The sequence below is a fragment of the Hippopotamus amphibius genome, chromosome 5 (assembly GCF_030028045.1).
Source record: "Hippopotamus amphibius kiboko isolate mHipAmp2 chromosome 5, mHipAmp2.hap2, whole genome shotgun sequence".
NCBI classification, from domain to species: domain Eukaryota; kingdom Metazoa; phylum Chordata; class Mammalia; order Artiodactyla; family Hippopotamidae; genus Hippopotamus; species Hippopotamus amphibius.
In genome coordinates, this window is record NC_080190.1 from 69704227 (window position 1) to 69718579 (window position 14353).

At 32.8% G+C, this 14353-nt stretch overlaps 1 protein-coding gene across 1 annotated transcript in view; it reads left to right on the forward strand.

Annotated features, from left to right (window-relative positions):
* Positions 1-14353, forward strand: part of CTNNA3 (catenin alpha 3) — a 1725716-nt gene that overhangs the window by 1643899 nt on the left and 67464 nt on the right. The window contains exons 16-17 of the mRNA XM_057737480.1: positions 3998-4103; positions 13330-13464. Coding sequence (XP_057593463.1) covers positions 3998-4103; positions 13330-13464 — 241 coding nt within the window. The remainder of the gene's footprint in view (positions 1-3997; positions 4104-13329; positions 13465-14353) is intronic.

The following is a 14353-nucleotide window of genomic DNA, read 5'->3' on the forward strand; positions in this document are numbered from 1 at the left end:
ATATTGTATAAAATACATGATTTTGTGTATCTTTACCATGCGGCAAGTAACATAATCATTATTTTAACGAAGAGAAAATAAGCTCAGACCAACAAAGTCATTTACCCAAGGCTACATGGCTAATAAGTATTAGGATGCAGACAAAATGTATTTCCCAAGTCCATATTCATTTCACTCTACTTTATTGTAGCACTAAATTTGAGTGTTAGAATTAAATAACTGTCTAAAACTGAGAGTCTCAGATAAAAGTTCTATTTGTTGTATTATAAATAAAAATCAACATTCAATCTCTCATCTACTATGGCATTTATAATGGTTGAGTTTTGAATTTAGTTATTACAATCCAGGGGGAAAAGGAGAGGTAGGAAAGATAACAAGAAAAGTAATAAAGAAAAGTTATGATATCTAAAGAAGAAAATGTCAAGACTGTAGGCTACTGGTGTTATTTCAACTATTTGACAAGACTCAAAAAGCCAATATAATGTAGCACATTTTTATTTTTTGGGGACTGGGGCACAAATTTGGTTCATATTTCTTGAGGCTGTTGTGTATGAGGAAGCCACTGTCGGGGGCCTCCTTGCCTCCTCTTTGCTCTCTATTGCTTTCATGGTAACTCTCATCAGTATCTAAGGGGATCTTTTTAAATATTCTAACATCATCTTAGTATATTTTATTGAAAGTATAGAATAGTCATTAAAAGCAGATTCTGTAGCCAGATTGCCTGAGTTCAAATCCCATCTCCGATACCTAATAGCTGTGTAACTTGATAAAATATATATTTAATGTCTCTGTCCCTCAGATTTCTCATCTGCAGGATAAGGATAATAATAATTCTAAACTCAGGATTATTATAATCAAATTATTTTGTGTATGGGCTAGTACCCAGCATAGGGAAAATACTAAGTGTGTTAACTACTATTATGGACCATAATATATGCTATCATTGTTTTCATCTCTTAAGTTAACTACAATGTCATGAGACTTATTCTATATAAATATAAAAAAAAAAGGATTCAAGGAAAGTTTTTGGTCGTGAAAGGGGGAATAATACTATTTTATCGAAGATTTAGGGGCTACAAAGTGCAAAAGATATAATGAGGCCTTTTGTTTTATTTTTAATCAGTAGCAGAAAATACCAAGTCATTTCAAAGATATTCTCTGTCCCTACAAAGATAAAATAAGTCCACGAAACTTCTTTGATAGTTTCTCTTATTAAACTAGATCTCTAGTTATTTGAGCTTTTACTGATCAATCGTATCATCTTCTTGCTTCTCGTGCTAATCAAGAGAAGGAAGGATGCCAGAAATTGAGAGAGGACGGGGAGAGGGTGCGGGTCAAGGTTGGGGCAGTATCAAAAATGGCTGAGAGGTTTGTGTTGCACCAATAAATCAAGTTTCAAAGGTATCCCTGTCACTTGTATTAATAAAATTTGTCTATGGCATCAATATCACTGGATTATTGCAGCCTTTCTCATTATATCTCCTAACCTATAACTTAATGATTAATTGGCAGTCTGTACTCCAGATCTTGGTCTGCCCTCTTTTTTGAGGAGATAGATTATTATTGTAACCACTATTTATGAAAGATTTCTGGCCTCTGGTTTCCTTAAAATGTTTCCAAAGTCTACACCCTTCTCCTCTGGGTATCTTTCTCTGTGGGATCCAAACTCAATGATTTAAGACACAATTTGCTGACAGGAGATCCTGAGAACACATTATGAAAATGAAGGCAGAAAACAACCTTTGAATGTATTTTCCAATTTAAAAAGCCTTCATTACATAGCACATTTCAGGCTGAGAATGTTAAAAATTTATCATAGTTTCAGTAATTGCAGCTTCCTCTGGAACTTGGCATAATATGGAATCATTTGTAAAATGTATATTTTGTTTGGCACTCAGTAGGAAGCTTGCCAGGCAATACATTTAATTAGGAGCACAAGGAAGAGAATAATTGTAGTCTGTCATAATATATTATTGTTACTTTTAAGTTCTACATGTGTTTAAGATAGTGGTCTCCTAGCAAGGTATGTATTTAGAGCTAGAGGTAATTTCCTTTTCATCAGCCCAAGGTTTTTATATGAGGAAATATATTATTTTGAGGGGAAGGGTCCATTAGCTACATCCCTTAGAAAGATCTCTTTGTCCATTGTTTAAGCTAAGTGAACATTAGCCACCCTCCTTTGAAACAACCTTTGTCCATTGTTTAAGACCTTGAAAATTGATGCATTGCCTTTCAGGAGCTTAGACAGCTTTATTTGAGGTTAACTTTCTCTGGAGATGCATAGACATAATGAAATGCTGTGCCTTTCTTGAACGTAACCATGTACATAACATCTAGTCCTGCCTGATGCATAAAGTAAATTTGATAAGAGCAACTCAAAGAATTGTAATGGTTAGTGTTGATTTTTTAGAAAAATTCAAAGCAACCTGTGTTAGCAGATTCAAAGAGGTGGGTATGGTGATAACCATCTACTGAGGCCATGTTTTCATTGTCTTAGACATGATGTTCCATTTTTACAGGAAAACTTGCTTGTAATGTACTTGAGCGGCCCATGAATAAAATTCAGTGAAAGGGTCTTTTCGACATACCGGTCACAAGTGATCTGATATTCAGGTTTTCAGGTGTAGAATACTCTGATCATTTACCTTTGCACAAAACCCTCTATCTTTTATTACTATATAGTGATAGTCTCCTAAATGATCAGACATTTTTTTGTAACAACAAATCTTATTAGATTAGATTTAACATTAGGGCATCTACCTTCAAGACTGGTCCAAGATGTAAATAAGATATTGGAGAAAGATTGTTTTCATTTCCCTTCTCTTCAACTCCACTGTATTTTGGCCTCTCAAAAATCTTCCTTTCCTCACCCTGACCACCTTATTCCTTCTTTCCACCTTCCTCACTGTTCTGGCTCCCTGCAAAGCATCAAAACAATTGCATTAGTGAGTGATTTCTTCAGGGTCCTATTCTCTGCTAGGAACAAGCAACAGAAACCACATAATTAGAACAGCCAGTGTGTTGAAGCTCAGTAGAGGATTAGGAATTGGACATAAGAAAATAAGGAGTAGTTTTAGGTGGATGGAATAGTTATATTCATTCAGGTCAGTCATTCGTTTTTTTTTGAGAAATGAGAAGACAGAAAAATATCTCCTTATCTTATCCCACTGCAACTGTGTAAGAAGTGCACTTCTTTCTTAACTACATTGCAAATCCCTAAATAAACCTAACTTTTATTCCATGGCATTAGAAACAAAAATTATCTTAAAATAACAACCACAAAAATAACAACTTATCAAATGCTTACTTTGTTTAAAGCAGTGTTCTGAGCACTTTGTAGAAATTAACTCATGTAGTCCCTGGAATGACTCCATGTGGTGGGTGCTCCTATTAACTATCACTGGGAAACTGGGGCACAAAGTGGGTATTTATCTTGTTTGACTTACACAGATGGTAAGAAGCAGTCTGTTTTGGGGAAACAGTCCAAGATAGTGTGACTCCAGGTTCATACTCAACTACTCTGATTTTACTATGAAATAATTGTGGAGGAGAGGTAATGTGATAAAAACAAAGTACAATTAACTAAAGATCATAAAAATGATTAAAAAGAGGGTTGAAAATATCCCTGCTAATCAAAATGTACTGTTGAACATATAAAATGTCCAAAATCTCAGATTTCCTCCCAGAATGAGAAAAATAACTTTGCCTTGAGGGGTCTACATCCACCAAAAGTATCTCTGGGCTGAGGTTTATTGTAAGAAATACATGGGAATGAAGATCAAATGGAGTCCATCTTCTTGGCAAAATATCCTGAGTCTTAACACAATAAGCCTTCATTTTTTAAAAAAAAATTAATTTAATACTGGAATCTAATCAGAGCCTGTTTAAAACTGAAGCGTGTAAAGCCAATGGCTTATATCTTGGGGTACAAATCTTGTGTGTGTGTTTGTATCTTAGCATGAACGACTGAAACAAACATGTATTCTTTTATTTTAAGGGGCAAAGGACCACTAAAGCATACAACTGATGTGATCTCTGCAGCTAAAATGATATCAGAATCAGGATCAAGGATGGACATCCTTGCTCGGCAGATTGCCAACCAGGTGAGTTCTCTACAAATGGTTGTGATGAAAGTTCATGATAATTGCTCTCTGTCATTTGACATTGATTAGAACAAAGTTGAATTATTACTCTGTTGGATTGTTTTTTCCTGAATTATTGGATTATTTTCATTTTTTTGCATAATTAATACAAACGTAGTGGAAATGTATTCTAAAAGAGTTTATTTCTTGAGGCTTTATTATTACTACTATTATCATTATTATTATTTAGGGCTTGATTATTTTTAAGATCTTTGAGCTTCAAATATATTCAAATTATTCTAAATATCAGCTTTTTGAGTTTCAAACATATTCAAATTATTTTAATTGGCTGTAATACCCAATGTCAGTATTTTTTTCTTAATATCTTAGATTTCTTATTTTTGCTCTCCAAAAATTAATACTTTTCAAAATTATCTTATGTTAGATTTTCTGTGTAAACAATGTGTTCTGGTATTCTATGTAAAACTGTGAGATAAATAGTAATTAGTAGAATACTGAAGTGAAGATATAAAATGTAGGAAGTATATAATCCTTATAGATGTTCTAAATACTTGGTTTCCTTCCTGTAGATTTATCATGTCTCTACTCCAGTTTTCTAAGCAGCAGCTACATTATTACAGTTACCTATTGCTTAACTTTAATTGAAAAATCTGTCAGTTTCTTTACTTAATGTATTGAGATATTCAATTAATATTTCAAACTGAGATATAGTATTCCTTTGCAGATTTTATTATTCAACTCCATAAAATATATTGATCTCCCTTTGGGAAAAAAATCACTTTTCTTTTTGAATCTGAAACTACTTCATATTTTTTGTGTGTGTGCATATACTTTAGGAGAAACTTTATTAGGCTACTTATTATTATTTCTTTTCTTTATCCTCTTTTTCTTGGAACATGAAGAACTTTCTTTTATTAGATATTATATTTTTGGATATAAGGGAGGAGAAATGAACAAGAAAAAATAACGGAGACAAATATTTTAAAACATTCTTGAATATATGCATGTATTCATATATGTGGTCATATATATTTTTCAGTTTCTCGCTACTTTAAGTATTATGAACATTTTATTAGTGTTTTTAGTATTCAGCATTTATAGTTAGAAACAAACTCTATTCTAATATAATTTAAAATCTATTATGAATAAATGACTGAAGCCCAGATCTGCTCATGTTTTTCTGTACTTTAGAATTTTATTGCATTCACTTTTATGAGACAAAATAGTAAAAGAATAAATGAAACCATAATACATTAAACAGATTTCTGCGTTCTAATAACTTTTTAAATACTTAATGATTCCTACCAGTGTGTTTCTGTTTATTTTACAATGCACAATTTTCAAAGTTCAAATAGTTGTGTCACTTTCAAGTTCTTTTTTTCTTAGACTGATATTCTTCTTTAATTGGATTAGGCCACCTTGCAGTAGGTACTTCGATAACATTACTGTATTAAATTATGCTATTGTTTTTCGCATTATTCAAATTGCATGGAAGAAAGCACAAGTATTGTCTCACTTTGACATTTTAAAAGAAGCTTAAAGAAAGTCAGTGACTAATGAAGAATTATGGATGACTCTCTTTGGCCTTTTCCATTTCATATAGTAAAGTAGTTTCAAATGATGTATTTAATTTTGATCTGAATAAATAGGGGTCTGAAGAATTAGAATGGAATTACTTATTATAGTGATTATCTGGGAAGATTCTCTATGATCGTGCTTCGGATATTGTTTGATAGATTAATATAAAAATTTAGACAAAATAATTACTAAAATTGATTGTGGAATACAATCGCATAATGTAAATAAGCAAGGCAATTTTTAGTGTCAACGTATATTATGAAAAAACTCTGCCAGAACATTGGTTGCTTTTAATTTTGAACAGTCTAATAGCTCAAAAAACTTTTAACAATTTTTATAATGCTTTCCAGTCTGCTTTTTTGCTAGAGTGTCAGAAGGTCAAACATCAATCAATTTTCAATTCTATCCAACATGGAGTTGTGAAGTATATATATAGTTGGGCCAATTTAGTTTCATTCTATAAAGTTTCAGAGTCAAAGTTCATAGGTAGAGAGAATGAAATGAAATCAGATTGAGTCTTCTAATTCTGCCTCCCTGGATTTTTTTTTTTTTTAACTCTTCTTCCTTGCTTCCTTGAACATATGTTGTGTATAACCACATACAATTTACTACTCTGGCATTGCCATTCGGTAGCTAGGAAGAGATGAATGAAAATCTTTTGTTTTAACATACAGAAACCTAATGTAAACTTACTTGTCACAATCACCCAGCATTTCTTGGGTTTTAAAATTATCTTGAGATGATGTGGTAGATTGCATATGCCATTCAAGACCTTATCATTTAAGTCCTATAGAACTCTGGCACAAATCCTGTCTCTATTAGCCAGCATATTACTGAAGGTCAGGATGTTGTTAGTTATCACAATTCTTAAACATTTTCCTCATGAATAAAGAGAATGACAAGTTAAGGAAGTATCCTTACAAATCTATGATTTCAGACTCTTGGTACACATCTCTTTCTATTCTTTGACTCTTCACTGTAATTCATCATGTTAGCAGGTATCCTAAGTTAGATGAACTGGAAAATAACTTACAAGGTAGGAATAATACACTGAAAGATTTCAATTAGTTACAGAAGCAAGCTACCCCAAATAGAAAAGAGATGAACAGGAGACAAAATAAAAGTAACATCTGCTATTGTTTTGTACAAGAAGAGGACAAAATTGGACTTTCTAACCCCTGAGTTTTATGTCTGAATCTAAACTGCTTCACTGTAAATTTTCCAAAGCAGAGATATCCAGATTATAGACTGGGTATTCCCACCTAATCATAACAGGACACAGTTAAAATTAATTTTCAATATTAAATATATTGAAAACCAGTACTAATTTAAGGAAGATAACATTTAAAAAACAAGATAAAGAATTACAAGGCAAGTCATACACAATGCACTCAACTATGAACAAAACAATCTGCAAGTGTAATTTATATTGGTATTTTGACAAAATATTGTTGGTGCCTGGCCCAATTTGAATTGTTTCATGCAGATTTTATGAGAGTAAAAAAAAATGTAATAATAAAACTACAGTAAGAAGAAACTTCTGAAGTATTAATTATATCATTCTAACATGTCTCTTAAGGATATAACTCCTAGATGCATGTTGTGACAGAAGTTGTATTTTGACCCTATTATTTGTCTGAAATTTAATTTGAGCAAAGAAGTTGATACCTAGATTTGTTCTCCAGATTAATGAACCCCTACTTTATAAAAATGAATACATAGCAGGTTCTCAGGAATTAAACAGGAATAGATAAAATATTGAAATATGTGATCTGTTTACATCCTTGAAGTAATAGTTTCCTGTTAAAAAGGCATGCTATTTTACTATTTTTCCTTTTTTATTTGATTTTTGCCATTTTCTCATTGAAGCAATGTCTTAAATGTTTTGAGGGTGATTATATATTTAGCTTTATTTCATGTATGCAAAACTATAGCCCTAGGTACCCAAAATTAAGTATTTTAAGGTCTAGGATGAAGGGCTTATTTGGTATAAGAGGGGAAGAGGAAAGGTGAGGAAACTTCTCCTTACAAATGGCTGGCCGACTTTACCCCAAAATTCCGAATAATCAAAATTTGTCTGAATTACCTTTCTACCATCTTTTCTACATCTATGTTCTTTATACAGGGTAAAACATTTATATAAGTTTATTTCAATCCAAGTAACTCTTCAGTTGACAAGTTTCAGGTTTCAAGGAGGGAGATGACAATTTTTGAGTTGTATCTAACACATAAGAGAAGTCAGTCCTTCAGACAATTTCTCATGGAAGTCAGCATAGAGCAGAAAAGTAGGTTGAGACAGAACTTTACACCTACTAAAGGAAAGGAGCTTTGATGAAGGTGGAAAACATCTGTCTTTAATTTGTATTAGCGTTTAAAGGATATGTCACTGGTAGCATTTTCTCAATGATTGTATGTCCAAACCAAGTTGAAGCTAAAAGTGAATTTGAAGCAGTTCTTAAACTCAAAACCATTTTAATCTAAATAAGGAGATATGACAAAATTTGAACAATGTATACAATTTCTGGTAAAACAACATTTATGCATTAGAAAATGCCACACTATAATTTCCCAAATATAACACTTACAAGTCAGCACATCTAGTATAGACCATATGAATCAGTGTTGTCCTCCATGACAACATTATAAAAGAGTTCCACTGTATTTTTGCCATACTTCCATAGATACCCTTCTCTTTTGTGTTTCAGAAACCTTAGTTTGCTAAAGAGCAGCAATGATAGGCATAACAAGGAAGAAAATAGTTCAAAGTATGCTGAGATTTCTGGATGAAGAATCATCTCAAATTAATGACTGACCAAATTTAATAGATGGGAGAAAGGGAGAAAGCACTCTTTAGTGAGGTAGTTAATAGAACAGGAAAAATGGTTTTGTAATAGGCAAGATGGAGTATCAGATAGTTGAAGGTTATATGTGTTGAATGTTGATAAGGCAATGAGATGAGCTGGGCAAATACAATACGTATATAGATTTTCTGAAGACAGGGCTGGATGATACGGTTTATGTCATGTTTATTTGTAAGTGATCGATGAAGCCAGAGTAGCATATACTGATACTATTATCCAAGAAGAGGGTAAGAGTGAAAAGATGCCCAGGAATGAAAACTCAGAACACCAATGGGGGTGGCATTGAAAATTTTTAGAAAGCATGTTCATGGACAAGAGGAGGGAAAGAAGGGATTACAGAGTTGAGAGAGGGATTTTGTTTTGAGGGGGACTTTATACTGATAGATTAAAGGATAGAAAAAGATATTAAAAGTACAGAAAAAGGTAGGATCATTGATGATCTGTGACTGAGGAAGGTGAAATGAGACAGCCTCTGGACTGGAGTACTGGTGAAGAAATGAGCCCTGTAGGAAGGGAAAGGTCATGGACACGGAGTGCTTCTGCTATCACTGATTGCTTGAAATTTCTATTCTAGAAATTCACAATGACACCTAATACTTTCCCTTAACAAACTTTGCTAGCTTAGCAGAATTTAAACTGTTGTCTGTAATTGCAAAAGTCATTTTAAATGTGTCTTAAAGTTTATAATCCATTATGGGGAAAAAATAGCTAAGCTTACGGAATAAAGGTCTTTAAAAGTATTCACTTTGCTAATTCACCCTTAAAATTCAAACTGAAAGGTAATAAATGTTCTTCACTTTTCCTCTCATTACTAAATGATGTATTCTGTATTGGTACAAAGCATCTTACTAGAAGAGTGAAAGCCAGTTTAATGTGACAAAACCATTTAGGCTGACATGCCATCTGCTTATCTGTAGTGAGTGTCCTGGTGGTTATAAAACTTAAATTAAAAAAAATCCATGCATTAAAAAGCTAACCAGGTGTCCTGGTTAACATCTCCTATCTTAATAAACTGGGAAATAAGAACCAAAATGTGTTATGATATTCTACCACTTGATTTGACTAAAAGTCCCTATTCCTTTAAAAGTTTTTTTATGCAAATTTTATTTTTAAAAAAGTAAAGGACATGAATGTTCTACAAGTCTAGGTCCCAAACTTTTTCAATTAGCTTTATGTAAAAATATAAAAGGTGAGGAAAACATAATTTGATTTTAATAATGGAGGTTTGGCAAATAGTAGAAGAGCATTCTTAAAGTAGGAATGAGTCATTCTCCTGATTCTGCTTCTAGGCAGCTAAAACTGACTTAGAAAAGACTTTCCCAAATGTCAATAGAAAAGAAGGCTTTAACAAATTTTATAGTATGGCATTTACCAATCAGTATGGCTTTTATACTTCAGTTATAAAACTGACTACCATCTTTAGGTATAACCGAGATTTTCATCCATTCTGGGAATGAAGGGTAAATCTGAGTCAAGTAACTTTTAATTTCAAAAGTTCAACTTCAAATTTTCTACTCATTTGACTCATTCTTTGCTTAATACAATTCTAGATTCTTCTAACATGGCCTTAAAAGTCTCTTGAGAGAGACTATGTTTTTCTTAAACTTAGGTGATTACAACATTGGTTATCAGTTAAGAATATAATTATTAATTTACAAGTTTGATTTTAGCAGAAGTTATTTAGTGGTGCTGGTCTTTAAGGAATAAATTAACACTAATCTTGTTTACAACATACAGATAAGAGTGTCAATTTAAGAAATCAATTTACAAATCAGAGTGGCAATTTACTGTTTCTATAATAAACTGGCAGGAAGACTGATATTGCTCCTAGACCTTAGAGGTAGGGAGTGGGGCCAGATCATGTCAGTTTGAATACCAGCATTACTATTTGTTAATTGGGCAAGTCAATTAGCTTCTCTATGCCTCAGTTTCCTTCTCTGGTAAATGGGGATAAAGATATAACTTGCCTCATGAAGTTGTGTGATTATTAAGAGTTAATATAGGTAAAACACCTAGAATAGTATATGACAGATAGAACACTGTATGTGTCAAAGATTATCATTGAGTCCATCCATAAGAACAGAGAATAGGTAAGACCATTCATTATGCAGGATAGACAAAACAAATGTTTTGAATGAATGTCTTGTGGAAGGGATCATTGTGCAGTGACTGAAGCAGAGAAAACTCAGTTCAAATCTTTACACAAATCATAAACTCTATCTAAAACTTAGCTTGCACATATGCAAAATGACAATAATTAGATCTAAGTAAAATGGCGCTGTGAATACTAACTTAGAATTACGCATGTAAAGGACATGGCACTGTGCCTGACACATAGGAAGCACCTAACAAAGATCAGTTTCCTGTCATGGTAAAACAATGAGATGACTTGCCTTTCGTCATTATAGGCCATTCTAGATAGCTAATTTTTGTCTTTAAAAAGTCTAAGCAATCTTCACTTCAAAATAGACATAATATTCCCATAAATTCTCTTTCCTTGAAACTATGCAACCCACAGTAATCTGTGATTTAAAAAAAAAAAATTCACTCCAAATTCTCTTAAGTTTGGTGATTGAAAATAAAATGGATTTGTAAGCAAGTAGATATGGATTCAAATACTGGCTCTAGCATAAGCTCCTCAATCCTGGGAAAATTATCTAAACTTCTCATTTCTCATCTGTAAATTGGGGAAATCCCTTCGTTTACTTCTTTTTTGCCTTTTCTTCCTCCTCCCCCCTTCCCTTCTCCCTCTCTCTCTGTCTCTCTCTCTCTTTATTACTTCCTCTCCTTCACTTTCTTCTTTAGTTAGTTTCATCCTCCTGATGAGATTTGTGGAATTATGCTTACTTCTGTGTTAAAAATTTGAGAAATGCCCTTAATATCAAGGTCTCTCTATCATCTTATCTGATTGTCTCTCTGGCTGGTTATCATGTATCTATGTATCCACTCATCTGTCCATGCCTATCTAGCAGGTTGATAGTATTTCTGCAGAAGAATTTATATCTTTGCTACCTTTGTTAACTTTTACACGAAAGTCACGTTCTCATCATGTACACACATTCTGGAGCTATGTAGACTAGTCTGTTTAGCAGATATAAAAGAGAATAAGGGACTTCCTAGGTGGTGCAGTGGTTAAGAATTCACCTGCCAACGCATGGGGCACAGGTTCGATCCCTGGTCCAGGAAGATCCCATACGCAGCAGAGCAACTAAGCCTGTGTGCTACAACTATTGAGCCTGTGCTCTAGAGCCCATGAACCACAACTGTTGAGCCTGTGAGCTGCAACTACTGAAGCCCACGCACCTAGAGCCTGTGCTCCACAACAAGAGAAGCCACAGCAGTGAGGAACCCACACACAACAATGAAGTGTAGCCCCCGCTTGCTGCAACTAGAGAAAGCCTGTGTGCAGCATCAAGTACCCAACACAGCAAATAAATAAATAAATAAATAAATAAATAAAATTTATTAAAAAAAGAGAGAGAATAAGATTCTCAGGAATTTTTCAACAGTACTACAGCTTATTAACTATTGTACTATGTAAAAGAAAAATGCATGGAATGCTTTCTTGTCTTTCATCCTACTTTTCAGTTTTCATTTTTGGCTATTAGAATTAAAGCTTTTTAATTAATAACATTTTTATTACTATAGAAGAAATGTATATTTTAAGTAGTATATATTAAGACATAAAATATGAAGAGTGAAAAATATTGACATGTATATTTACCATTTTCACAAATTTATTTTCCACTGTTTTAAACACAAACATAAACATATATTTTTTACATAGTTTGATTGAGATAGTATAAGAAATTTTAAACACTGAGTTTTTTTACCTTCCTAAAAACATTTTCCTTTAAAAATATTATTTGAGACAATATAATATCACATTATATAGATATGTATCCTTATTTAATCTTTTCATTATTATAGAACATTTCCAAATTTTTCTATTATAAGTAATGCTGCAATGAATATCTTTGCATATAAATTACAGTTCATATTTCCATATCCTTATGAATATGTGTTTAAAGTGAAATTAAGTTATTAGGGATTTTAAAAAATCTATTCTAATTGCATAAGGGAAAAAAATACAAAGATTAAACAGTGACCACAGATACTTATCATGTTATGATTGAACTCAAAGCTCTACTCCAGGAAATTCCTTATAGGAGATAACATAATATAGGAGACTGTTTTTGGTAAAGAAATTTAGTACATCCTAAAACATGTATGCTATCCGCTTCTTGGCTCCAGGTAGATCCACAGCTGTTAGCTAAGGTGGGAATGATTTCTTTTGTCAGTAATAGCTAAAAACATTTAATGCTGAAAGTAATAGAATGTAATATATGTTTTGTTGTAGATGTTTTTAATGCCCATATAAACAATGAAGGACAGACAATGTAGAACTATGGGTCCCAAGGAGTATTCTAATAGCAACTTTAGATGAAGGGAATAATTTAATTCTAACTGCTTCTTCAGATTTACCTGAAAACAATATCTAAAGGCTTCTAACCTTATAAATTAAAGGCAATTATTTCATGTACATTTTCATATCTGGAGATTCTTTACTACTTCTGTCTATGCTGAAGTAATTAAAGTTGGAACATGAATAAGCTCTTCTAATAGAGGAAGCATATCAGAATCTACATGGGTTTGGTCTGAGAAGTTGGACCCAATGCAAATAAAGTTGGCATCTTATAAGATACTTGCAATTTCAATATTTACTCACTCTGATCTACTTATTCTTTGTTTTGCTACTTCCATTTTTATCTCTTATGCATATTTAGTGCCCAGATCCATCATGCAAACAGGACTTGTTGGCCTACCTGGAACAAATTAAATTCTACTCTCACCAGCTGAAAATCTGCAGTCAAGTTAAAGCTGAGATCCAGAACCTGGGGGGAGAGCTCATCATGTCAGCGGTGAGTACTGCCCTGCCCTTACACCATCACATGTGGAAGATGCCTGAAGCAAAGCAGCTACACCCCACCTTACTCCACCAAATCTTTTAGGGCCATGTAGGTTAGAAAAAACTCAAATGGAGTATATAAAATTGCATGAAACTAAACTGGCAAGAAATCTTGCCAGTTTTCTTAAAGAAGTGTTAAGTCAGTACAGCTTGTCTTTATTTACTTCAGAGATTTTAGAGTGAATCAGGTTTTGTAAGCCACTTGTGTAAGAAATGGATGTTAATTTAGAGCATGGTTTTCTGATTTCAGAAAGTGTACAGATGGGACTCTGAATTGAATCCTATAATTTTTATAAAAATTAAGTGCATATGGAATTGCAAATCAATGAAATAATTGTTTTATTACTATTAATTAATATTCAGTTTCTCATTATTCATTTTTATATCTAGAATTTCAGGTCTTGGAAACTCTTATCTCCAGATGTAATTGTAGCAGTGGAGTATGATAGAATGTAAATAGATTTAGAGGAACTTTCATAAATTCTTTGGTGACCCTGAGTTTCAAACTGCTATAAAATGACCATGGTAGAAATAATGTCTATCTTTTCTACTCATCTTTTAATAACAGTAGATCACTTCTCGAGTGGGTATAGTAATAAAATAATATTTGATGTCTATGTTGGATTCAGTTATCAGTGACTTTGAGAAGGACATGGACCAAGATTATAAATTTAAGTTAAAGCGAAATATCATGAACATTCTAGGAACTAATATTCATGAGGACAAATTTTTTAAAATGATAACACATACATATAAATGTGTAAATCTAGTAGCTCTATAGCCAGACTTTTGTCTTTCCCCCAATGAACTAACATTTTTAAAAAGAACATAGTTGCAAAAAC